The following is a 27303-nucleotide window of genomic DNA, read 5'->3' as shown; positions in this document are numbered from 1 at the left end:
CACAGCAGTGCTGCTGGAGTTTTTAAACCCTGTGTCCACTCTCTGTCCACTCTGCGAAACACTCCTTTCTGGAGCAGTTTTGTGTTTTTGTTTGAATAGTGAACTGAAAAACCGAATTTATTTTATTTATTTTTATTTCGGATATTTAGACTATTTTATTTTCTAATATCTGAATGTTCTTATTTTTGCTTAAATTAACTGCTCTTTAATGTAATTGCATCATTATGCTGTTAACTTTATAACAATGGCATAAAGAAATGGCTATTGTGACAGATCTTATTGCTGGTCCAGGGCTGTGATTGGAGAGCCACAGCTTCAGTAAGATGCACCAGGCAGTGTTCCACTGTTTGAGAGTTAATGGGATTTCCAGATCCCCAAATTACTGTGCTAATGCACTCAAGTGTTGTTGTTTTTTTTTAAACCATTTTGAATTTAACAACCCACTATAAATGGTGCACTTGTTAAGTTCTGAAATTGTTCTGTTAGACATCAGTTTTGTTTAAAGAAAGGCTGATTACAGAACATTAAAACTGTTCTGTGTGTCTTTGGCTGTATTCACATTACCAGGCAGAAGTGGCTCAAATCTGATTTGTTTTGCTTTAGTTTGACAAACATCAGACAGACATTACAAGGGTTCCTCACTTTTTTTATTATTATTTTTTTTTTAAACAAATCAGATGTGTGTCACTTACATATGTGGTCCTAGATACGTATCTGATTCGTGGAGATGCGACATGAATGTGAATGGTCATATGAGATTTTATTCCTAATAGAGCTGCACCTAGGGCAGCTCTATTAAACAGCAACAAAAAAATTGAGTAGTAATTGAGTAGTTTATTTGTTTTTTTTGTTTTGTTACGGCAGCAACATGCATCAATGCGTGCCACATCAGGGGCAGATTTGTTCAGATATTGGTCTCTTGCATTATGTATGGGTCTGTCCCAAATCCTAGTGAGCTGCCTCGGTAGGCACTGTCCACATGAGGCAGGTTATTGAGGCGATGTATTAGGAGAGCGAGTGTGTCATGGCTTTTTCCCGCCCACTGCACGCAACCTGTGTTTTTTAACCAGTTTTTGGATTGCTTCGTGGCTGAGGGGTAAATGCTGCCTTAAAATTCAGTCAAATTAAGAAATCTTAGCAGGCAGCATAATGAGGTGTCTGAGAACTGGGACAGCTTACGTGTAGGGAGCGCGCACACTATGATGTAAAATGCTCTCTGGTTAGACAACTCACTAGGTTTAGGGACAGACCGTATGTGTACCTTCTTAACAAGGCTTGTACTATGAATGTAGCCTTTTCTCATGTCTTTCCTATGTGTTTCTTTTTAGCGTAAAATAAGTACCTCCTTTATTGCTTTACCGTGTAATTTGATTTAAACACAAATGGAGGAAGTTCAGACTGAATGTGTATTGTCAAGCAAATTTTCTAATGACACAAAGGAGCCATGGCAATCCCTTGTTTTAAAAACCCTACGTTTTAAATGGTCAAACCACTTTCTGATCAGTTCCTTAGCCTTTAACACTTCTCTTCCCCTATGTCCTTACCTCCTGAGGTGACTGTGGGTTGCAACAAGAGTAAGACTAATACATTCCCAGTGAGGATCAGTGCTGTCTGCACTCCTATGGAGGATAATACATTCTGTCTAGAGCTCTCTGGTACAGTACAGTCCGACACTGTTCAGTGAATCTGTTCGTTCTTTCTGTTAATGAAGTGGGATGTGAAAGGCTGAGTCATCATACCAAATAAGCCTACTGCAAAGAGGAGGAAGTTAGAGGAATGTTCCTGATTATGTTTTATGGCCCTGGTGTTGCTTGTGGTGGGTTTGTGCTTCTGGTCGGTTTTACAGTTTATTTCAGTAGCCAGAAAAATGCTTTTTCATCACACTTTTATTTTTTGTCTCCATTGAGAGGAAGAAACGAATGCATGTCACTCGTTGTGATTAGGCTTCATGGGTAATGACCCCCTGTTGTAGCCAGGTGTGGGTTAAGCAAGGGTTAGCAGACGCTGGCCTAATATAATCTCAACCAGTCCGATGCACAACATTCTGAACAGAAGTCTCAAACAGTAAAGTATGCATACATTTGTATACACACATACATCCTGTAAGGGAGGGTTGTTTTCAAACACTTGGCTCTATAGAATCTGAGGCTTTGCTCACCCATCCCAGCCTGTTGTCTCCAGGCTCTCTAAACAGAAGCAGGTGGGAGATGCTGCCTTTCCCTCCTCTCCTTCCTACTGCTGCCCCTCACCCTATTCCTTTGTGCTGTCCTGAGGGCTTCCTTTGTGTTGGGCCTCTGGAGAGTGCATGGGCCACATCTGCCATCCTCCCACTGAGTGGATGACGGCCCTGCCTGAAAGACTTGGGCAGATGGGGCAGTGATTGCCTGCAGATCTGCTGCCATTTAAGGCAAGGAGTAGTTAATAGATTTTTTTTTTTTTTTGTAAACTGTTTTCACCTTCATAGACTCACAGATGTTTTGCGTTGTTTTTGTTTACATCGGTTGTGTAATTTTTTTTACATGTTTTATACAGAGTGAGGGGGACAGAATAAAGAACCCTGCGTACTATTGAAATACACGTGTGTTCACAGAAGTTTAATTTGAACAAATATGGAGCATGGGGCAATGTGAACTGAAAAAATTATGTTGAAAACGAGACTTATGAATTATTTTCCAAATTTCCTCTGCTTCCGTTGCTTGCTCAGTGCTAATATAGTGTCTGGTAGGTGATTTTTAACAGGACTTTAGTTGCAGAGGTTGGGACTGGCGGCTCATATAGCCAATAGAAGAGCCCTACTCTGAGAGGACACCAAAAACAGCAAGGGGCTGAGGCCCCTTTTCATGTAGTTTTTATTGTCATTTTAGAAAATCTATTAAATCAGATGTGCAATACAGTGGAACCACGGTTAGCGAATGCCTAGGTTAGTGAACAAATCGGGTCACGACCAAAAATTTGTACCGATTAGCGAACAAAATTTCGGCAGAAAAGGGAAGTGACCCTGGAATTCGCAATGCCAGTTGTTCTCATGGAGGGGGATTCCCCTTCCCAGCAGTAATTCCACCCTTCCTCCCCACACCTCCATCTACTGTCACCACCACATTGCAGTCAAAAAGGTAAATTTTCTTATGTTTAAATGCTTTCTTTAATGTTAGTATGTTTATTTAACTCTTTATGAAGTGTATTATAACTGTTCTCATTAAAATAAAACATACCTATATAACCTTATAACACTTATATATTAGCGGGTCTACAGGGGCTGGGAACCAATTATTTCTATATTCTTTAATTCTTATGGGAAAAATAATTTCAGATAGCGAACATTTCGGATTACAACCAACTTTCTGGAACGGATTGTGGTCGTTAACCAAGGTTCCACTGTATATTTATCCTGCAAAACACCAAGTGACTGATGGCGCCTTTCGACCAAAAGTTCTGGTTTGTGATCTGGTTCAGTTCGGGTTTATAAGAACTTTGGTCCTTTTTTTGCGAACCAGACAGGTTTCCACCAGTTTTAGTGGAACTGAGGATACATCACATAATACGTCATCAGCAGGGGGCGCTGCACAGCGGCAGTAAACAGAAGTGAGAAGACGGCGGAGCGTGTAGACGACCTGCGAGCGTTTGTGCTGCTGTTAGAGATGTTAGTTTTTCTCCAGAATTAAACATGGATTAACTTTTGGCGATAAGACGTAGAAGACTACACTCTGCGCTCGTCGTGGGTGTCGCCAGTGCACCTTGCTCCTGTAACTAGCCACGCCCACAGACGTCCTCACGGTTTCGTATTGCTGGAAATGCACAGAACGGTTCAAAATTAGGTTCGTGAACCGGAACAGAGGGCAGTTTCACTTTTTATGATTTCACAGAGAGCACATTCTGTGCAGTGCCATTCCTTTTAACTGAATTCGCCGTACCCAGTTGGACCTAATGTACAAAGCAATTTAATCAATGTCATTCCAGTTGGTCTCTTGTGGCTGACTTTATATTTGCAGCCATGTCCATTGTAATTCAGGTTATTTTTTTTCCTCATTCAGTTTGCAGTCCAGGAGTGCCGATCGAAGACCTTCTGCTGTATAATTGCAAACAGCAGTCTGGAGAGTACACTCTTCACAAACATTTGTGTTCAAGCTTCCACTGAGGCAAAATAAAGGTTGCCCTCAATGACATAGTCATGTTAGTACATGATCACATGTCAGTTGTAGACGAGGGAAACTCACTCCCTTGATTAACCACTCAGCTTCATCTTGAGCATTATTATACATCTGGGGCACTGCTTTCTTTCTGAAGTACTTACAGTTTTTTATTGGAATGGCTCAACTGTGGTGTTGGCAAACATTGGCAGCAAACCTCCTTATTCACAAATATACGAATACAGGTCAATTAATAATCCACTACACCAGTTACGTTTTTACAGATAAAGCCAAAATAATTCAGTGAAAGTGCAAATCCTAACACTTTAACAGACAATATTTCCTTTTGTGCTTTAACAAAGGCATAGCATCTTTTTTACATAGTTGTTTGTACAGCTTGGTTGTCCAGTTTATCTTCCAGTGAAGTGTTTTAAGCTTTAGGTTAGTGCCACAGTTTAACATCGTCTTTGTGGTTTTACAGTAGGGAAATGCAAACATGACACATGACAAAATGTCTCCCCTTTTGTCAAAACAAAACAAGAAAAAGGCTGTAGCTTATTTCCAAGCAGAACTGCTACAAGGGGCTTAGTCCCTTTGTACTCTTTAGAAAATGCAGGTACAGGACAGGTGTCCACAGGATCTGGTGTCTCACAGAGCTTTGTTGGCTTGGCAACCTGCTTTTCATTTGTAGACGAATCATGTAATTATGTGACCGGCTTAAACAATAGGGCATATAACCTTACTGGACGTCTTGCAACCTTTTAACATGTTAAACAATGGTGTAAGATTTTCCTCAGATCCTATTGTTGGAACAGCACACAGCCTTTGCTGTCTTGCTCTTTATTTCATTCCTTTCTATTAACATGCCTTGTCAAGACTTGTTTTACGTAGCTGTTGATATTATTGAATGATTTTATTAGACTCCGTGAGGATAATCAATATGAGTGTATATTGTTATAGTGTATTAGTCCAATCCATATTGTGCCCATAACAAAAATAAATGCAGAAATGTTGGAATTCATGATGAAAGAGGACAATGAGGAAGTAAAGTAAAGGCCGATGTAATGCATTATTATTGACGCACGATATTATCAGCAACCAATATACAGTGGAACCTCTACTAACGAACTTTCCAAGATACGAACCGGGCATTTGAATATATTTTTCCTCCACCAACGAACCATGACTCTAGAAACGAACCCGAGCCTCCCCCGAGCCGGCGGCTGGAAATGGCCACTGACCCCAATAGGCGAGTCTCCCAGTGCCCAGACTGGAGTGAGCTTTTAAGAGTAGCATTGTAGCTTTAGCAATTTAGCATTAGTGTAAATAGCAGACATCGAAATTCGTGCTAAGTTAAACCGTATCTACGCTTCGTCTCCCCACATTCACCGCCTACTCTCCGTTATTCCCCCCACCCCCCACCTCCCGTCATAGAGCCAGTGCCTGTGTTACTCCTCCAGCCAGTCGTCACGTCTTCAAGGTAGTGATGTGTAACCACTTACAACTTTATTATTTCTTTTTTATTACTGTTTCCACTGTATTTTTTTTACTAATTTGAGAGTGTTGTAAACATATATCAGTGCAAAAGGGTGACTTTCGGGGTGGGGGCTGGAACGCATTAATTGCTTTTCCATTATTTTAAATGGGGAAAACTGACTCGAGAAACGAACTTTTCCACTTAGGAACCGGGTCACGGAACGGATCATTTTCGTGGGTAGAGGATCCACTGTACTTATAGATTTTTTTTAGTTATTGTTTTCGGTCCAATATTGCAGTTTTAGTCAATATTATACCAATAACTCTGTGCCTTTTTTGTGATGCACTGACACCTGTAAATGCACAACTACGTCTGCTGCATAGACATTTTTCACAGTTTCAGCAGAGAACTGTCTCTGGGATTAAATTTCACCATCACTATGAGGAATTTCCATTTTATTCGGTTTATATCGGTTTATATATTATATCGTTTTTACGGTTGAAAACTAATTTTAAATATCAGCAGCGCTCAGTATACACACACACACACAGGTGTAAAGCACACACGCACACACACAGCAGGTTAATTGACAGATACCCACAACCACCACAGTGCAGAAGCCCTCATATAAAACACATGAAAAATAGATATATAGTCATTTGGCGTCTGAATTTATTACTGAAACACGATGAAAAAAATCACTCTTCCGCACTTGGTTCCACTTGGTTCTCTCTCTCTCTCTCTCTCTCTCTCTATCTCTCTCTCTCTCCTTCTCTCCCTCACTCTCCAAAACAAACCTGGTGCTGCACTAATTAGCGCCCCTCCAGAAACCATTCATATGGAACCAACAGTTAAATTTTATAAAAATATAAATGAAAAACAAATAAACCTAAAATATAAAAATACAGAAATGTACAAATACAGAAGAAAAGACCTGTGATTACTTGATTAGTCCAATGTGAAACTGCTTTAAAAACAAAACGATAAAATTATCAGTTATCGGCTACTCCAAGGTACTAATAATCGGTTATTTTATCGGCCCAAGAAATTAACGATCAGCGCGCCCCTAATTATTGTTATTATTAATAAATATTGGACTGGCTTTTACTCTTTAGAGTGAGCCAAGTGTTAACAATCAGCGCACCCCTAATTATTGTTATTATTAATAAATATTGGACTGGCTTTTACTCTTTAGAGTGAGCCAAGTGTTTTGTTGAGTGTAGAGACTTGGTTTCACCACAGTGCTGTAAAAGTGAATCACAATTAGAGGGGGAGCCTAGGGGCTTCTAACTGGGAGAGGAACTCCGAGGCCGCGAGAGAGAGAGAGAATCTTTGCAAAGGCCACCGTCATAAGATTCTTTCCACACGGTGTCATGCATAACTGTGTGGTGCAGTATACCATGCCTTTGTGTGTGTTTGTGTGCGTCAGTGGGTGAGGACATGCCTCCAAATCGTACTGCACTGAGGTTTATGTTTATACTTGAGTTTTACTGTAGAAAACAATCCGTTTTATATTTTGAACCTTATGAATTTTGATCTTTGTGCTGGAGAATGGTTTTATTCTCTGAGGCTGTATGTATACTCATCCACAAGCATCACTGTAAATATTCAAATAATAACTATTATTACAGAGCTGGATTTATACATATAGCACCCCCCAAAGTGCTTTATTTATTTTTACAACTTTCATGTATTTTCTTTCATTACGACCTCAGGGTACCTGCTGCACAGAGAGGAGTCCCCCAACTAAAAATATCCATTACCCAAATATTACCTCCTCTGTGGTTGTCCTGTGGAGGTCCTGACCTTTTGAAGAACAGGGAGTTGAAGAACAGATGGACTGCCGTCTGTAACTAGAACTGTGAAGTGAATGAATGCAGTCAGTGGACAGTGAGTGTGTGTAAATAAGGTGGTGGTAGTAGGGCTGGACAATACTTCAGTATTAATATATATCACAATATATAAAATATTTCAATACCATTAATATGGTTTTTAAATAATATAAATAATATAAATTATTTGTAGCATCTGACTGACGGTCATTAGAGGGCGCTGTCGATACTCAATTTTAAAGTTATTTTAAAAATTACAATGTTGACAAAACCAAGAGGTTTATGATTGATGATGATTTCATGGTTCTTTCTTGGTTTGTTCTTTGACTTTTATGTTGTTTATATCGATAATATATTTTTATGAATTATATCGTATCGACTGTAATTTAGAAATATGTTGTGATATAAATTTTGTATGTATCGTCCAGTCCTAGGTGGTAGTAAAGTTATGGCTGGTTGGTGAACTGTGCATTTAAACACTCTGCTTACTCCTGTTAAAATGTCAGGATTTTGTAAAGATTAATAATTTTCCCGCCTTTTTAAAGGAACAATGTTATATTTTTACTATAATATTACAGCTTCAAAATCATTGTGATGTTTCACTGACCTGTAATAAAGAGAACAGAGGCTCTGTCATTGCTAATCTGGGCTCAGCACTGCAGAACCTGTAGCACTGGTAACGGGGCAGGGAAGCACATCCCCTCCACATTGATTTCAGTAGAGTGCTGTAAAAAATCAAATACACTAGGGGGAGCCCCAGGAGCAGAAAAAGCAACTATTACCTAGTGTTCCTTTAATATAACATTATCTGTTCGATTCAGCTGGAAAATAATTGTTGGGGCGAGGGATAAAAACTGACAAATGTACCATAACGTGATGGAAATATGTACACCCTTAAACTAATATTCTGTTGAAGCACCTTTTTGTTTCATGACAGCATTCAGATTTTGGGTAGGAGTCTGTCAGTACGTGACACATCCTGATGCAGCAGTCTTTGCCCACGCTTCCTTGCAAAAGCGCTCTGTATCTGTTCAATTGTGAGGGCTTCTCCTCTAAGTTGGGAATCTAGAAGAATCTCACGAAACAATACTATCACAATATATTGCCCAAGACGACGTTTACTGCGATTTTAGTCATACTCAGTGTATTGCAAGACAATCCTCTTTCATACATGGCGATATCTGTGTAACTGAAGGTAAAATATTCCTAAATAGGCAAATAACAGGATATGTATGTGTTTATAAGTGTCCGTTTCACAGAATCTGTCGACCAGTCTGAGACAACATACAACGGAGACAAGTGCATAGCTTGGTTCATACCTCTAACACACACCGTGACTGCAACTTCTCCGTGTCTGAGTGGGTCTTCATTCCAGTGTAAAATGGCTATAAACTGCCAGGAAGCAAATAAGTTCTGTGGCCTGTTCACATTATTTTAAGACAGTTGATGTAAATAACTTAGTCTTTGTCCTTTTTCGTTTGTGCCTTCAGTGTTGTAAAGGTCTAACTGGCCCAGACGTTGTACCTGTGCTTCTTTTTCTTCACCGCAGGTTTACCTTTTTCATTTGAGTCGTCGTGATGTTCTCTGCGTACAGCCATCCTCACGCCTCAGGTCGGGGCTCTGTCTGGGCCATTCCAAAACTACTTTTGGTGAAGCCAGACTTTTTGTTGATGTGAAAATATGGGCCGATGTCGTGCTGAAATGTGAAATACGTCTTCAGCTTCAGCTTTTTCTTTTAGCTGAGGTCTGAAAATGTTGTGCTGAAATTGACTGATATAAGGAGCTGTCCATAACCCCCTTCACCTTGACTAAAGCACCAAGAAAGACGGCCACAATCTACAATACTGCCACTACCATGCTTCAGTGTGGGTGTGGTGGTGTTCTTGTAGTGATATGCAGTGTTGTTCAAGCTTGGCCTCCTCAGACGATTAAACACAACTCTACAACCTCCCGGACCGGTTTTCTACTTGTATTTTCATCAAATTTGGGCAGATTTGATAAAGGCACTGCTATGACATAATTTATCCACTGGTTGTTGACGGTCTTCAGTTCCTTCAGTGGCCAGAACCCCCACAGAGCAGGTATGATTTGAGTGGTTGATCATTCTCAGCGCTGCAGTGACACCACTGTGGTGCTGGTGGTGGTGGTACGAGTAAATCATACACAAGTGCTGCAGGAGGTTTTAAACCCTCATGGTCACTACTGGACCGAGAATAGTCGACCAACCAAAGATATCGACTGGTATATTGGTGGCCCTGTGGGGGTCCTGACCATTGAAGAACAGGGTCTGGAGCAATAGATGGTCTACAGTTTTTATCTGTAAAATTACAAAGTGCATGTATACAGTCGGTGGACAGTGTCTGTCAGAACAAGGAGGTATTAGTTATGTTACGGCTGATTGGTGTGTACCCTGCCAAAAGAGCAACCTATGAAATAGTTAGGCGTTAAAGAAAATGATGTACACGTGCGAGAACGAGAGCACGAGATGGAAGGAGCACGACATTAATAATAGGCCAGACCTGATAATCATAATAACACAATAATGGCTGTTTGATTTCCACGATTCCACTGCCATCACTTTATCTCTAGCCTGGTATCCCCGCAAATGCCACCTGCTATTCTTATCTGCCCTCTAAAGTCTGTTTCACACCAGAGACAACAATCGTGCCTCGTGGCGGGTTGCAGCATGCTTTGGTAATCAGTGTAGCCTCTCACTTCAGCCATGCGCACCCTGGGATAATTAATGTATGCGTAAAGCACAAATATATGTTTTGGCACCAAGGGTCTGGGTCCCTTCACCATATCTTGCAGGGAGACTACGTATCACTACGTATGCATGGGTGCGTGCAGTTAACTAATCCAGTCATCGTGGGAGAGAAACCGCATAAACATGTAGAAAGATCAATAAATAAAATGACAATGATCAAAAAGACAATGAACCAGTAATTGCCATGCGCAATCAATATACAAAAATAGCTAAATGATCAAGAAATAAGCGGAAATAAAGTGTGTACCTATGCTCCCTTTGCAGGGGAATACAAAGTTTTATATATGTATTTATTTATTTATGTAGTGTTAATGTTTTTTTTCCCCCCACAGTCTATTTAAGGCAGCTGTACTGTATTATAAAGTATGCTGGACTTCAGGCTTAAAAGTCTATGTTGTGGGTGAGAGCGGCACAAATACTTCTGACACCTGCAGGGCACAGTTTGAAGGGAGTGGTATTAAAAAATCTGTCCCACACTGACCTCTACACTTAGTTTTTTCAAAATATTATGCAGTTTATGTCCAAAATTGAAACATGGTTCTGTTTTTAGCAGATTTTCTTAATTGCATAGTTTCATCCATGTCTTTTATTGCAGAGATTTGACTGTGTGTATTACTGCATTACATTCCCATTTTCTCTAGAGACACTGATTAGCATTAGACCAAGTAAAAAAGTAGATTTTGTGCTGAATATATTGATTTCCCTTGCACTTTTATTTTAGTAAGTTAAGGCAGATGTCTGGGATGAGTTCCTCATGCTATTACCTTTTGTAATGAAACTCCTGGAAAGTACTTGACCAAAGACCAATGAATTGCTGAGAAATAGCTCATTAAATTAAATAGACTTGATATTTAACATGTTTAAGGACTGTCTGTACTACAGATGGAGTCTATTTTGTTGTTGTTATTATTTTATTTAAAGCATATTTTACAGGGTATTCTTTGCAAATGGACGTCGTATTTGTTTGCTGTGGGTAGCCTTTGAAAATAAACCCTCTCTTCATGGGCTTACCTCTCATGCCTGCTTTAATTACAATGCAGCACTTTATAGGAAAATGGCACTTGTAGAGGGGTGAGCATTTTGTTACCAAGACTGTTATTGAGGGGAAGTGTAAAGAAGCTAAACTTCCCACAGAGGGAGCCAAAGCTTCAGCTTGTGAGCTTTGAAGCAGCGGGTGCTTTTTCTGTGTGAAAGTCAACATTGTTCATGAGTCAACTTTATAACCAAAACACTTCATTAAAGCTGATGACAGGGTTGTCACAAAACTAAAACAGTGCTGTAAAGACATTCAGTGATGTATTTATGGGGATTTTTACCAGATGTTCATCACTTCCACAGCTGACTGAGATCCACTTTATGTATCTGTTTGTTTACGTTTTATACATTTAAAAAACATGGTTTAATGATGCATTGTAAACTAACACCCCCCCACCCCAATTTAATAATAAATGAGTATTCTACGTGCTCCTGTTGCCAAAGCTCAGCACATTGTTAGTTGCACTACAGACCGACAACATTCTTAAATGTAGCTTCGACAAGTGTCTTGAGAAACCTACTGTGATTTCCTTAATTGTTTACATGTTTGTATCTGCATTTCTTTAGATTAATTGTTATTTTACACAGTGTTTAATTTAAAATAATTTGATGTCCTCCTTCCACAGATGTTACAAGACTGTCCCAAAGCCAGACGAGAGGTAGAGCTCCACTGGCGAGCTTCCCCCTGTACTCACATTGTCCGAATCATTGATGTGTACGAGAACCTCTATCAGAGCCGCAAATGCTTACTCATCGTCATGGAGTGGTGAGTCACTTATGTACCCTTCTGCTTGATCTAGTCACCGTATGGCTGCGCATTTATCGCAATGAGTGAATGTACTAAGCGTGCATCCCCAGATGATGACCCTTGAACCACATAGAGTCCTGACTGGCTTAATCTCTGATTTTCACTGAGTGTGACCTGTCGGTGCACTTCTACTTTTAGTGTCTGTGTAAAATTATAGCTTGTTGTGTCCCTAATAATAAAAACACACAATATAATTGTTGAAATACTGAATCATTTACGTACCTTATTGTCATTCCCAATCCGAGTCATTTTCGGTATTGTGATGCAGTCAGGAGGTTTCATTCTGCCTTGTGTGTAAAACAAAAACTAGCAGGTGTCTGGAACATTTTACATCATGGTTATTGGACAGCTAGTCTATAGCTTGAGTGATCGGAAAAAAACACGTATAAAAGCACTGAGACTGTGACCTCTTCCTTATATAATACACATAATGAGCAAGTTTTTTCTTAGTCATGTGTGTCTTTTTCACATGTTGGCGCCCCTGTCTTTATTTCTCTGTCTTTAATGCGCAGGATGCATAATATTGATGAATATGTTAAGACAGGCCTTATTCATTGATCCAACAGCGTAAAAATCGCACACGAGCCCCAACACCTCGTCTCCTACATATTTTTGACATTATATTTACACCACGGCTCTGGTGGCTTCAGGTGTTTCACACTCTCTTATTCACGGGCCTGTTTTACTTTTTCAGTATTTACCTGACGTGTCTTCACACATATTCTTATCAACACAGTGAAGGGAGGTGAAAATGTCACACCTCCATTCATTTCTGTAAAGCAGGTGTATCCTCACGACTACTGATCTCTAGTAATGATAACATCTTTTTTCTGAAAGAGCAAACTGTTTGTCTGAAGGAGGCATTTGCTGCCGTTTTCAGAGTGTCAATGGCACAATGTCAGTACTGCAAACGTTTAAAGTTGAAGATGAAATTGCGATGCCGCTGAAAGCAAACGTAGTTAAGTTCAGGGTCTGGCACGGCAGTTTATTCAAACCTTGCTCAATATTAAATAAACTAGCCCCATCACACATACACAAGGGGTCCTCAGACTTTGTAACCTAAGAGCCGGCTCATTGTTTTTCAGTCTTTCAAGGGGCAGGAGGTCAGCTGAAAAATAAACTATATAGAAATAGACTGTGTACTGTGTCATCATTGGTGTTACATCAGCCTTTGACTAGTGTCACATCTAACACTAGAAGCGCAGAGAGCTGTGTGTGTATCTGAGCGCTGTGACCGACTTTACTCCCAGCACCTTGTTGGTTTTGGTGTGGGAGGGAAGTCACAGTAGTCAAGGGCTCTCTGTGCTCCGGTCCCAGCGGATCAAGAAAGTGTTTCTAGTGTTAAGGTGAAAATTCAGATGAAGCGAGTAATGAGCTAATTTTGCAGTACCTCCATCGGTGAAAACAGCAGGGACTCCTGGGTTTTCTCTCCGTCTGAAATGGAGACATTTACTCCCCCAAACACATCACTGCTGCACTCTTTGAACTTTTAGCACTCGCTGAAGTTCAAAGAAAACTTTGTGTTCAGTATCACTCTGGATGTTATCAATATCAAAGGCTCTACTGCCTCATCAGAAGTTAACACAAAGATGGACCGGCTCTTGCTGTCATGGAAATTAAAGTGAATGTGTACGCGGTTTGGTGATAATGCGGATATGATGTAATTCGTTATTAATAATTTCCTGTATGATACCTGATAGCATCTTGTTCCATTGTTTTACAGCAGGAGTCGCTGGAGGAAGGCGCTGATATTTAATTTCCAACAGCGTTAGATTCGAGTGGCTCTTAAAACGCTCTCATACCCAGTGTCCAATGTTTGTTTTTCCTGTTTTTTATTTCCTCTATGAACCTGTACAAAGAGAACATGTACAGTTTCCAGACCACATGTATAAAAAGGGCCAAAAAATGCTTTGTTGCTGTAGTTGAAGTGGCCGATGAAAGTGGCAAATGAAGTAGTTTGAGGACCCATGACACACACCTTTGCTTGTTGTACACACATGTATTTGAAGAATGTCAAAGTTCATCTCTCTTTTAGCACAAAGAGAGAGGTTTAAGGTGAATTTTAGGGCTGGACAATAATTAAATATCAATATATATCACAATATAAAGTTTTTCAATAACAATGATTTTTAAACACATTTTCAGTATTTCAATAGACACCATTTACAGCATTAGCAACATTATTTATTACATCATCTGTCACTGCCATCAGTTCAGCACTCAGTGTAAAAATTTACTTTAAAATTAATATTGACAAAGCCACTAGGTTTATGTTTGATGGTGATGTCATGTTTCTAGTTTCTTCTGGAAGTTTTTCAGTGGATTTTAATTTGTTCATATTGATATCGAAATTATACTGTGATATAAATTTTGGCCGTATCGTCCAGGTCTGGTGACATTTTAAAATGATCTCTGATGTGTTAGTTCGGTTAATACATTTCATTACAGTAAGTGCGGACAGTGCCTTGCAAATAAATCATGATGTGGACCAAGACCTCAAAGGTCAGACCAAGTATTCTGACTCTGTCTGCTTCTAGCATTTGCTACTGGTTTGTTTTAAACGTACATGTAACTTGGTTCTATGACCAAGCACTGACAGAGCGCAGCTTCTTGTGGAGAAGTTGAATTTTTGGCACTTGTTTGAACGTGTTTTACCGTCCTTGCTGGTGCTTGTCTGGAGCTTACGGACCTGGAGGTTGCAGGTTTAAAATGTGGCTGCGGTGCCTTCTATTACACAGTTTACAGAGACACACGGACAATAATTTCAATAACAATACGCTTGGAATAAATACATTTCAACACCCATTGCAAATAAGGTTTATTAATTGACAAGCTTTCTGCTGTTTCCAATAAAGCAGTCAAACAAGAACCATTTAAAAGTGGGGAAGCATGGCCTCTAATGGTTAGAGAAGAGGGCTTAGGACTGAAAGGTTGGGGACGGCACTATCCTCCTCCCTCAATCCACGGCTGTTCAACCCACAACGGGCACCGGGGATGACAACCACTAGTGCATTAGTGTGTGTGTGTGTGTGTTTGGTCACTGATGATGGGTTACATGTAGAAGACACATTTCATTGTATGTTGCACAATGACAAATAATTGCACACATTAAAGGGCTGAACCACAGCGCTAACCACTAAGCCGCCGTGCCGCCACGTAAATAAAATGCCTTCTGTGAGGAAGCTGAAGCTTGGCTGTCATTGGATTTTCCCATAGGACAGTAATACCAAACATGCCTCTTAAAGTACACCGAATTAGAAAAAAATCCTGAATGATTCAGAAGGGGCCGTCACAGTCAGCTGATTTGAACCCCTTTAGAAAATCTTGGTGAGGTTTGAAGAAAGCAGTTGCAGCACGGAAACCCAAGAATATGAGTAAACTGGAGGCCATTTTCCATGGACCAAGATTCCTCAGGACTCTGAATTGTGCTGATTTGCTCTGGGGGTAGAATCATTTTCATTTCAACTGTATGTTTAAATGTTGCATACTTCAGACATTTAATCTAGAGTACAGCAAGATTCATAGATTAATGAAAAGCAAATATAAATGACCCCATTAATGAGCATCTGAAGCAAAAGTAGATGTTTCTGGTCGTAAATTCTCAGTCCTTACATATAACCCTTCACAATGAATGCAGTGTGATTTATTTGTTTGGTCAGTCATGTTTACTTTTGGAGAAAGTACACAAGAATAATCTTTTCCTTTCACAACTTTAATTGCAGTGCAGTTTCTTTGAGGAATCCCATAGCAGATGACACATCCTCATTTGCACATCTGACATACTCGCGTGAGGTGGGGGGGGAGGGCGGGAAATGACAGTGAATCGATACTAGGAGAACAGCGGAGGTCCTCCCCCATGTGGGATTGGAGCACTGCCTGCATTAGAAGCGCATGCTATAATCTGAGTCATCTTAAGTTTGCTGATAAACGAGAACAGGGCAAATCGGAAAAGCCCTAAACTGAAAATATGCAAATTAACTTCCCCTTCGGACATTGTGATTATCTTGCAAATTAGAAATGCATTAATCTACTTGAGTCCTCCTCTGCACAGGCAGCCAACATTTGAACTCATAGTGAATTGCAGTCTTGCGTTAGACTGGTGGGTAAAACGGGAGAATGTTTTAAATAAAATTATGTAACTTAAAATTGATCAAAAGCTTATGGATATCTTGGTTTAATATTCAGTGTGACTCTATTAGTGGGTTATTATTATTATTATTATCAGAAGGTAGGCATTAGATCAGGGAAATTAACTTAAAATATATATGGCTTATTCTTTTAAGTAACACTTGATTTATCAGTGATTTCTCCTGGGTATCTTGAGTTATGGGAGATTAGATTGCTAATATAGCTTTAAGATAAAAGGAAGTGTGATATCAAAGCCCCTGTGGTTTTCAGCAACCATTGAACCAAGTGCAATGAGGAAAAATAATTTTTTTTTTCTTTTTTTTTTTTTTCTTTCTTTTTTTTTCTTGTCTAACAACGTATATGTGGCGGAAGTGGTGCTTGTGGCTTGTAGGCACCCGTTACAAAATAATCATAAAGTGTTTAAAATTCCTCAGTTTCAGCTGTCATGGCAAAATATAAATTAGAGCTTGAGTAATTTAACAGTTTATCAGTGGTTAACGGTTAATGCCTCACAGGCTTCCATGAGGCCTTCTGCTATAGGTTCAAAGGGATTACAAGAAATCAGATCAAGTATTCAGCACATGAGTTGTGACAGGAAACAGAATGTGGAGGCCATACGAACTGAACACAGTGCAGGTAAATGTGGAAACTGCAAACATTTGAATTTTTACATTTGTTTAAGTGCTTTTTTTCCCTGTAGAATGTCACTCTGTTCTGTGTGAATCACTGCTTAATGAAAGCACCTTAAAGTGAAATTATCATCACTGCTTAAAAATATGATTATTATAGATATAAGATGCTGTTTTAAAAGTGTCTTCCAACATTTTACCTTAATGTGACAGTAAAGTAAATGTAAGTTATCACCTAAAGAAAAATAGAAAAACAAACTGGAACAAGTTTGAACAATGATGCACAAAAGGTCTCGACAGGGGCCCAACGAGGTTAATTACTGGGTAAGGTCTGAGTGTATAGAACTAGAATTTGTACCATTGTAGAACAGAAGGTAAACTGTTGACTGTAAGGTATAGTACAACACATTTGAACGTTATGGACATTTACGCTGTCAGTGTTTTCGTTTTGTTGGAGTTGTGGGCCCTAGCAAGAGTGGGTTGTGTTTACAATTCTTCTTAAAGTTCTGATTGTGTTAGTTTTTATGATTCTGAAGCTTCTTTTAGAGGGAAGTGGAGAGTCGAAGTGACCCTTGGACCAGGTTAAGAAAAATCTGCTATATCAAATCAAATAAATTTTTATTTATATAGAGCTTTTCAAAACAAAAAGTTGTCACAAAGCAGAGATCCGGGTCCAAGCCTCCTATGAGCGAGCCAGGGGCAACAGTGGCAAGGAAAAACTCCCTCAGCACACGAGGAAGAAACCTTGGAAGGAACCAAGACTCATGCGGTGAACCCATCCTCCTCGGGTCGACACCGGAGACACATAAGAGAACAGAACAGAAGTAAAAGTGAACTGATGACAGATGAAGGGGTTATAGTAATGTGAGTGTAGTATATTAGTGATGTATGAGTCTGAGGAAGGAGGAGGTGATCAGGGATTCTGTGTGAGTTAAATGTAGGTGCAGAGTTAATTTGAGATAAAACAGAATGGCCAAGCATGAGAGTGTAGATGAGACAAGGCCAGGATCTTGTACAGGACACACTGGGTCAGGGGCTGGATCAGGGCGACACCAGGAGAGCAGCAGGACATCTCAAAGCATGAGAGAGACAGGAGAAAGAAAACCAGACAAAGGGAACAGGGTGTTTGTAAAGAACGGGCAAAATTGTTCTGCGAGAAAAGCTTCATAGGTCAGGCAAGAGAACCCAGCGACAGACAGCGTGTTGGCAGTTATTAGAGAGCTGTAGCTATGGTCATATGACAGGGTTAATACAGAACAGTGATAATATGAAAACCAGCTCGAAAACACTAATAGAGTAGGAGTAACCTGAAAGTGAGTGATTAACCAAAAGCTTGTTTGAAAGGGTAGGTTTTTAATCTAGATTTAAAGATTGATATCATTGCACTTTCATGTATTGAAGCACTGCATCTAATGCTTTTGAAGTACAGGCACAGGTATGTCAGCTCTGCAATAGAGGATAAAGCAAAGGGCCAAGAGCACACACACACTTGTGGAAATCTTGTAGTGTCCCAGTGTCTGAAATGTCCTATTTCAATCCACACTGGATTAGAGCATATGTGTGAAATGGGGCACTAGATGCATTTGGCTGTCTCCTGTTTGCAGGAAATCATAGTCTGTTCATGGTGGAGGATAAGATCTGCTATTAAAAGCTGGACCTGCAGCAGCACTTTGCTTTTAAGAGCTGAGCCAAAGTCTGCGGCTAGGCTCCTTGACTGTCGAGATGCTGTAGCATGAAGTGCAGGGTTAAATTTTTGGATGGTGCCCAAACTGCAGCAAACCGGTGAAGGAAAAGCCTTCAAGGTGGGGTTGGGCCAAACCTTTTGACCATTTTTTTTTTTTTTTTTTTTTTTATTGGTACGTACAGATTCAGTAGTCATTAAAGTTTTTGTTTGCCATATTTTGTGGATCAAGCAGTTTAAAATAATACCATTTCTTTGGTACATTCTAGTTTTAACCAAGTATTTTCAGTGGGTTTAGATCATAATGATATGATACATTTGGGTAATTTATACAGAGTTTGTCTGTTTAGGTTCACACTAGTCTTTGGTTCCAGCTGGGAATGAACACGTTGGGTAATGTTTGTGGAAATGTACCAAACTGTTTTATAAAATCAGGTGCATGAAGGGGAACTTTTGTTAGGTGACTTACAACAGAGTAACACCTGAAGAGCTTTGATCAGAGTGCAATTATAGTGCAATATACTCTCAGGGTGTAGCAGGGTAATATCCCCAGGTGTGATGCACAGGTAATGGAACCATAGCCATTTAAATGTTCGCTGAAACAAAGGTTTCCTTTTCTTGTCTGGCTTGAGAAGCTGACTAACGAGACCATGCTTTTGAGTGATACTGAAAGTGCCAAAACGTGTTGTGGTTTTTTAAAATAAGACTCTTACTCGTGTCAGAGCATTTCTGTATTCACTTACCTGTTACATTTTCTCTTTGTGTCAGCTGCCTGATTTCACGGGAAGACAGCAGCAGTTCAAGTAAAAACAGTGAAGATAATGTGTCTCGAGAAAATTAGGCAAAGAAAGACACGTTGTTCTTTATTTCAGGTTTGAGGCCATAAACCATGATGGGTAATTTAAGACTAGTCTTTTAAAGTATTTAAATAATTAAAAGGATCTAAGCTGTTGTTCTGTTAGTTCCCAGTTGTATTTTAATAACACTTTAATACATATTATTTCTAAACAAATAAAAGTCATTAGAGATGTCCCAGTATCTAATTGTTAATAGGTTGAATTCAGCACTTAGATTAAACTGCTCTGTAAATCAGAGATTAAACACAGATGTTGTTTCACAGTCAAAGAAAATGAAATCAATAAATGACTCAAATGTTTTATTATAATATAATATAGATCTTGATGACCCAGTTGAATTCTTCTCAACTGGCAGGCTTCCAAGAAGGACAGCCCACCCAGGCAATCCTTGGTTCACACATAGGGGTGGTTTTATGAAGATGAACCACAGTGTCAGTGGGTGGTTGTATTACTTATGAAGACACCCCCCCTCCTCCTCCTCCTTCATGTGGTTAGCATTTTATCTGTTGTAGCTGAGTGAAATATTCTCATGTTTTGTAAGCAGCCCTTTAAACATAGGATAAGGTTAGAGTTCAGCAACATTTTTTCTTTACCCTTTAACAGTAATAGGCAGGCCTATTGTGGTAATATGTAGACTAAGTTGTGGATGCCAGAATTACTGTCTTTACATGTAGCGCACATCCCTTTAAATTCTTATAAACACTCTCAGAAGTTAAGAGTGTCTTTTTCTCTGAAGAGTGAGTGTTCCTTGTAGTTTAAAGACGATATGCTGACAAGTGCAGAAATGACCCACGGTAGCTTTAGATTTTAGATTACTCCACCGAAGAAGAGGAGACTTTTCGTAGGAACCTTTGCATTATTGTTGTTGTTATTATTATTATTTCTAACGTTTCTTATGTACTCCACTGCAGAAATGGTTATTTTTGTCCATTAAAGCCTCTGTGTCAAAGCTTCTTCATGATCATTGCTGAGTTTTCCCAGAGATTTAAATTCAGAAATCAAGAAAATTACACACATTTTTATAAAATGTTTTTAATAATAGTAATGATTACTGTTATTAATATTATTCATATTTAGGGCTCTAGACTGCGACTAAAATGGTCACAGTTGTGACCACGAATATTAATTTGCGAGTAAATTAAGTGGTGTCAGGTGGCAACTTTTGGATTGTTAGTTTTTGTTATCATTTTTACCTTAGAAGGTAAATGACAAACCCTGACGTGAAGCATCCAATAATACGGACATGTCCGGCTGTCAGAAAACGCCTGAATGCTCGCAGGATTTTGACCGAAAACCAAAGCAGTAGCTAAGCATTAGCACTGAGCAGTGGTGTGTAGAAAATGGAGAAGTCAAAAACATCAGATTTTTTTCACACAATCTACATTGCTTTCGGACCTTAAGAGGTCATCTGCTCAACCCCAGCCTCACTCGGTTTTCACCAGTGGAGCAGTGGGAGACAAAGATGAACTTAAACAGCCATGTTGCTCAGGTACGATAACGTAAAGCAGACTGTGTAGAGCCAGTTCTGTTAGAAAGCAAGCAACAATATCGCAACAGGAAACAATTATAATTAAAAAAAATAAACTGAAAAAAAACACTGCAACCCCTACTACTAGCACTTTTACTCAACTAATCATGATTAATCACAGAATATTGTTGTAGCTAACCAAAATAATTGATTAAATCTATTGACTATTGATTTATATAAATCCACTGTGTTGATCTTAGATTGATTATTTTATACCACATTTAAATATCCTTTATTAATACATTTATTGTGTGTGTGTGTGTACTAAGTGTATGCTGACTTGTGTGTTGGTTTGTTGCAGCATGGCCGGAGGGGAGCTGTTTAGTCGAATTCAGGACAGAGGGGACCAGGCATTCACTGAAAGAGGTAAGCATTAATCTGTTATAAAATACCTCAGCTACTGTCAAAAAATGTTGTTGCTAATCCCTCATTCTCTCTCCCTGACCACTCTAGAGGCCTCAGATATAATGAAGAGCATAGGCGAAGCCATCCAGTTCCTTCATGGCATAAACATTGCACACAGAGATGTAAAGGTGAGAGGCCTAACCTTGATTGAACGGCAGGGAACACGTTATGATTTAAAGCCACTGTCCACACGTTTTTATTTCTGTAAACTATATGTATTCATAATTTATTAAAACATTAATGCAGTTTAATAGTACTTACCTTAAACTCCCAAAATCCCCTGCTGCAGTTCACTCTGCACTTAAATTGCCGAATAACTGATTGACAGTGAGATTTCCACGGCAGTGTAAACAGTTCAGCTTCAATAGTGGAGCCGTAGTGTCGGCAGGAACCTCAGCGACAAAACTCTGAGGCTAACCTTGGCTTGAACTCCCCTGTTTGAAAAGACCAAATGGACAGCCATGAACTTAACTAACTTATGATAAGTGGAATATACATGCATACACTCGCACAATGCCTTTGGACAGGAGAGACGAAGCATTAAGTTTAGTAACAAACGTGACCTGCCAAGAATAAACATGCAGACCAATCAGAAGTGCCATGCTCCGGACACGTCCACCAATTAGAAGTGGCCTCAAGGCCTCTGTGTATGCACCCATCAACAAGATGCATGCTAGACAGAAGGAAAGCATTGTGACCAATGTCCTCAGCTGAGCCGGAGTAACACAGAGAAATTTAGCCCTCAAGAAAAGACACACGTCCGTGATATAAGAATATTTTGAGTTTGAGACAAAGGATATACAAAAAAAGAAGGTATGGTGCAAACAGTCTCCAGATCCTGAGGACCACAGGTATATAATGAATGAACAGCCAACTGAATGTATCAGTAAACCAGTCCAGTCAACTACTAATTCACAGTGGAAGAGACTGTGAGCTAAGAGGTTAACAGAGCGTATGTTTCAGTGAGGACTCTGACGGACTACAAATGTGCCTGTATGTAGTTAACAGTGCTCCGTCAAGCGGCAAAACAGTTAAATTCATATCAACTTCTGCGGCAACGGACTCTGACGTGGAGGCATGTTGACCAATATATAAACGATGATGGGTGGCACAGATCAAAGACAGATCAAAATCCAAAATGGAGTAAAGTCTATACAGGGCAGTGTGCTCTTTCCCAATTTTTGATTAACACTCGTTAATCTCATGCGGCACATGGCACTGTCTGTCTCTGTGTGTGTGTGTGTGTGTGTCTGTGTCTGTGTCTGTATTCTGGTTTGTCAGGTTTTTGTCTGGATTTCAGTGGTCCATATCAGTTGTAAAATGTCTAGTTTCCTACTGGATCTCAAGCTAAAAACCCCACTCCTGCTCCAGCTATGTACACCCCTTCTACGCGCTGTATGCGTGTACTACGTTGTCTAGTGCGCTGTGAAATAGTGAGATGAATAAACAAGTAACAGTCCAAAAAAACATTCATTCATTCATTATCTGTAACCCTTATCCAGTTCAGGGTCGCGGTGGGTCCAGAGCCTACCTGGAATCATTGGGCACAAGGCGGGAATACACCCTGGAGGGGGCGCCAATCCTTCACAGGGCAACACAGACACACACACACGTTCACTCACACACTCACACCTACAGACACTTTTGAGCCACCAATCCACCTACCAATGTGTGTTTTTGGACTGTGGGAGGAAACCGGAGCACCCAGAGGAAACCCACGCAGACACAGGGAGAACACACCACACTCCTCACAGACAGTCATCCGGAGGAAACCCATGCAGACACAGGGAGAACACACCACACTCCTCACAGACAGTCACCCGGAGCAGGAATCGAACCCACAACCTCCAGGTCCCTGGAGCTGTGTGACTGCGACACCTACCTGCTGCACCACCGTCCCAGTCCTAAAACAAATAAAATAAAAAAATAAATGAATGTTTAATGCATGATATATTGAAATGTAATCTGTTAAAATATCATTTAAATATCTTTATTAGCAATTAGATAAGGGTCTATCTAACGAAGGGATATCGTTCTATGTGCACTGATAGAGATTTAATGTTCTTGTCTCGTTTGATTGTTTTTCAGCCAGAGAACCTTTTATTTACCTCAAAAAGGCCCAATGCCACTCTCAAACTCACAGATTTTGGTTTTGCCAAAGAGACAACTACACACAACTCACTGGCCACTCCATGCTACACTCCTTATTATGTCGGTAAGGGTCATTGTCTCTAAGAGCTCTGGTTTTTTTTTTTTTTTTTTTTTTGCATTGATGTTGGTATTTGTGAGTTTTCTTCTTTGATTCTCTCATGTTTTAAGCCTCATTGCTATTCTCCACCCCCCTCCATGTTTAGCCCCTGAAGTTCTCGGTCCAGAAAAGTATGATAAATCCTGTGACATGTGGTCTTTGGGTGTCATCATGTATATTCTGTAAGTTAATCTCTCTCATGATCTGTCTCTAGTTTTTTTCCAGAGGATTATTTCTTTAGTTTGCAGCGGCCATTTTCTAACTTCATTTAATGGTTTATACCAGGCTCTGCGGTTACCCACCTTTCTATTCCAACCATGGGCTGGCCATATCTCCAGGGATGAAGTCAAGGATCCGGATGGGACAGTATGAGTTTCCCAATCCTGAATGGTCTGAAGTTTCTGAAGAAGGTGGGTGTGTGTATAGGTGGTCGTATCTGTATGAGTTAGTTTTATTATTACTTATTTTCTGTGTTACTTATTTAATTAATTTTATTAATTACTTATTTTTAAGACTGTGAAAACCTTTGCCCTTGTTTCTCTCTTTAATCTGGATGAATGAATGGATGAAGAAACACAGCTAATATTTGTTTTATTTTGCAGCAAAGCAGCTTATTAGAACATTGCTTAAGACAGAACCAACACAGAGGATGACCATCACAGAGTTCATGAATCATCCGTGGATAAATGTAAGAGACTACACTTGCATATTAGTGTTGTGTAAAGGTTGTTCTAAATAAACGAGTGTTTCTAACTCATGATATATGCCTGTGGTCACGCAGCAGTCAATGGAAGTGCCACAGACCCCTCTACACACAAGTCGTGTACTCAAAGAGGAGAAGGATGTGTGGGAGGATGTCAAGGTGAGCTTCTTTTGTCTAAAATGTACTGTTTTGAACTATGTATGTCAGGTGTGTAAGGGCTGTATTAACTGTGAGAAACAAGGCTTTGAAACGTATGCGCTGGGTGTTTTACCTTTTCTGTCACCACCATGTCATTTGCATGTCTACGTCTGGTTGCTTGACTACTGATAAGTTCCTATCCACATTTCTGTGCACATCAGGAGGAAATGACTAGTGCCTTGGCCACAATGAGAGTAGACTACGAGCAGATCAAGATCAAGACCATTGAGGACTCCTCCAATCCATTGCTGATAAAGAGGAGGAAGAAGGCTAATGTGGCTGCTGGAAATCAAACACCTGCCTGCTGAGGACAGTGTTTCTCCCACCTTTCCTTCTCTCTCTCTCTCTCTCTCTCTCACACACACACACAATTCCCCCACACCCAAAAAGACGAATGCACACATTCAGAAGGTTAAAAGGAAGCAATAATTTGTGAATATGGGAAAGTGAGTGTGAATGGAGTTTTCTTAAAACAGTTTGCTTTGATTCTAAATTTTATCTGTTTTACTCTTTGTTTTTAAAGAAATTATTATTTTTTTTTTACTAATCACCACTCTGTATCCTTAAATGTGGAAGAAATTTGGAGAGCAAAGAGATTATGAATTCTAAGGCACAAATCTGTAGTGGCTTATTTGTGATGTCATGGAAATTACTTTTCTCACTTTTTTGTTTTATTTGAACGTTAAAGAGAAGGAGTATCCCCCCCCCCCAATCAAATTCATTGGTCACAGACACCTAATCACTGCAGTTTAATTTCAAGCTACTCGTTTTTGTTATTGGATGGACTTGCATACAGATTTGCACTGTATTGACGTGGGTTATCCAACTTGCATAGGTATGTCTTAGGTTCTTGTAATGGAAAAACAAGAGGAACCTTAGACTTATGCAAGTTTTCACATAAAATGCACCCTCCCCCCTACTTCTCAGAAACACCCCTGCACTTGTACGTTTGTTTAAAAGGCTAGTTCCAAAAACGTAACCACCATGTCGTCACCACCATGCAGATAGAGCAACTTATTTCTCAAATGACTTGTCGAATGTAGACAAACTGCTACTTACTGTGAAGCCCTTTGAACGTCTCACACTGACGCTCGCTGTCCAGTCACACGGTGTTTGGATAATTCAGAGCTTCTAATTTCATTATTAGTGGCCTGTGTTGGGGTCTTTTTCCTGATCTGACTGCGGTAAAAACTTGTTTGTTGTCTTTTAGAATATCACACAGAATCTTGCCCAGTCTGGTTTTAAAAGGAAACCCCGCTGCAACGTTTTTGTTGTTCTCTGTTTCATCAAAGTTGTTTCTCTGCTTTATACACACCCTTTTTGGGTGTTCGTTGATTTGCTTTGTCCATTATAAAACGCTATGCATATCGCTTCCCTAATACACCCCCTCCTTAAAGTATTTTAAAGAATGTCGGTCAGTGTTTGTTTAAAAAGAGGATGCAGTACATGGGCTGCAGATTTTTTGACTCCCTCCTCCTTAATACTGAATTGCGAAGCCATTTTATAAGAACGGGAGTTGACCTGCCACAGGATCGGTGTGACTGAATGTCTGAGTGTGCGTGGATTCTGATGGTTGGGCATCTTCTGTTGGAGTATAATTTTATTTACTGTGGTAAAACAGTTTTTATGTCAAGAATTACATGCAGTATCCGTGTCTGAACGAACACAAGGAGAATGATTGTGTAAAAACAGTCAGAAGATAATCAGAGAAGCGCATCCATTGAACTCAGGCCCCCATGTTATTTTAGTTGTGTTTTATGTGGTTGAGGTCAGGTTTGAATATTAAAAAAAAAAAATTAAAAAAAATAAAAAAAAACCCACACTGCAGAATGTCAGCTGGTTTGATGGAAGTCACAGCTTGCTTTTATGAAAGGTGTGTACAGGAAGTCCGGCAGACTAACGCTGCTGCAGTCCGTAGCATTGGTAAATGTGGTGGTATTCGCTAAATCCATGCATCCACATTTGTAAAGAATTCAATTTGAGCGCGAGCAGCGCGTTGTTAAACCGAGATTATACTAAGGATGTTACTTACGTTTTCCTCTGTCTATAAATTTAAAAGAATGTTCTTTGATATTCACTTGTTCATTTATAAGCCATTTTTTTATCTTTTGGTTTATTCTGCACAAAATCTTTTACTTTTTATTTTCCTTTTTTTTTTTTATTTCCTGGCACAGTTATGGCAAGTAGGATGTAGAGATTGTTGCCTGAGCCCCAGGGTGAGCTGCAGGGGTGTCTTGGAAACGCATTTTCAGTGTTCAGCTGCTGTAAGTCTTGGTCTGCTTCAACTTTGAATTAAAAAAAAAACAAAAAAAAAAAAACAAACATGAAATCAAATTTGTCTTTTGTGCTGTGTTCATGTGAGAGACTTGTTTTGTTTGAAGTGTACCTTCAAACGCAAGCGTACAAGAAAATGTTCTGTGTTTTCGGAAGGTTGGTGCGAGCCATTCTCCATATATATCCTGCTGCTCGCTGTCTGGCAATGACGAGAGAAAATCAGCTTGTGTTGTGGTTGAGGAGTAAACAGAGGCGAGGGTTTTGGGTTTGGCATTTTTGCAACTCAACCTGAGACATTGGCAGTTTGTCAGTGTGTGTCACGGTTTTGATTTGATGAGGTAGTTAAATGCACATGAAAGGCGTTACAGGTTAAAACACTCATTTTGTAGGAGCCTTGGCTACTTATAAAACAGCCACTTGTTGATTTTATTGCATTATTTATAGGCGCTCTCCGATTTTAAGGGGAATACTCTAGGTGATGGCCGTCATAAAGCGCCATATGTACAATATGTATCTACTCAAACTACTAAATTCAAAAACTAGTCTGGTTTAGCTGGTGTATTAAAACGGGGGATTTACCAAACTGTGCTCGACACTTGCCCTGTG

General features: G+C 39.8%; 1 protein-coding gene across 1 annotated transcript in view; it reads left to right on the top strand.

The window, feature by feature from the left end:
• The window catches only part of mapkapk2a (MAPK activated protein kinase 2a), a 41982-nt gene extending 14917 nt beyond the window's left edge, over positions 1-27065 (top strand). The window contains exons 2-10 of the mRNA XM_066672573.1: positions 11865-12004; positions 21171-21235; positions 21323-21402; positions 23363-23489; positions 23629-23704; positions 23808-23932; positions 24125-24210; positions 24304-24384; positions 24585-27065. Coding sequence (XP_066528670.1) covers positions 11865-12004; positions 21171-21235; positions 21323-21402; positions 23363-23489; positions 23629-23704; positions 23808-23932; positions 24125-24210; positions 24304-24384; positions 24585-24731 — 927 coding nt within the window. The 3' untranslated portion in view covers positions 24732-27065. The remainder of the gene's footprint in view (positions 1-11864; positions 12005-21170; positions 21236-21322; positions 21403-23362; positions 23490-23628; positions 23705-23807; positions 23933-24124; positions 24211-24303; positions 24385-24584) is intronic.
• Positions 27066-27303: the final 238 nt, after the last annotated feature.

This window comes from Hoplias malabaricus, chromosome 5 (genome assembly GCF_029633855.1).
Source record: "Hoplias malabaricus isolate fHopMal1 chromosome 5, fHopMal1.hap1, whole genome shotgun sequence".
Lineage (NCBI taxonomy): Eukaryota > Metazoa > Chordata > Actinopteri > Characiformes > Erythrinidae > Hoplias > Hoplias malabaricus.
The sequence above is the reverse complement of the archived record's forward strand: the minus strand, read 5'-3'. Positions and strand labels throughout refer to the sequence as shown.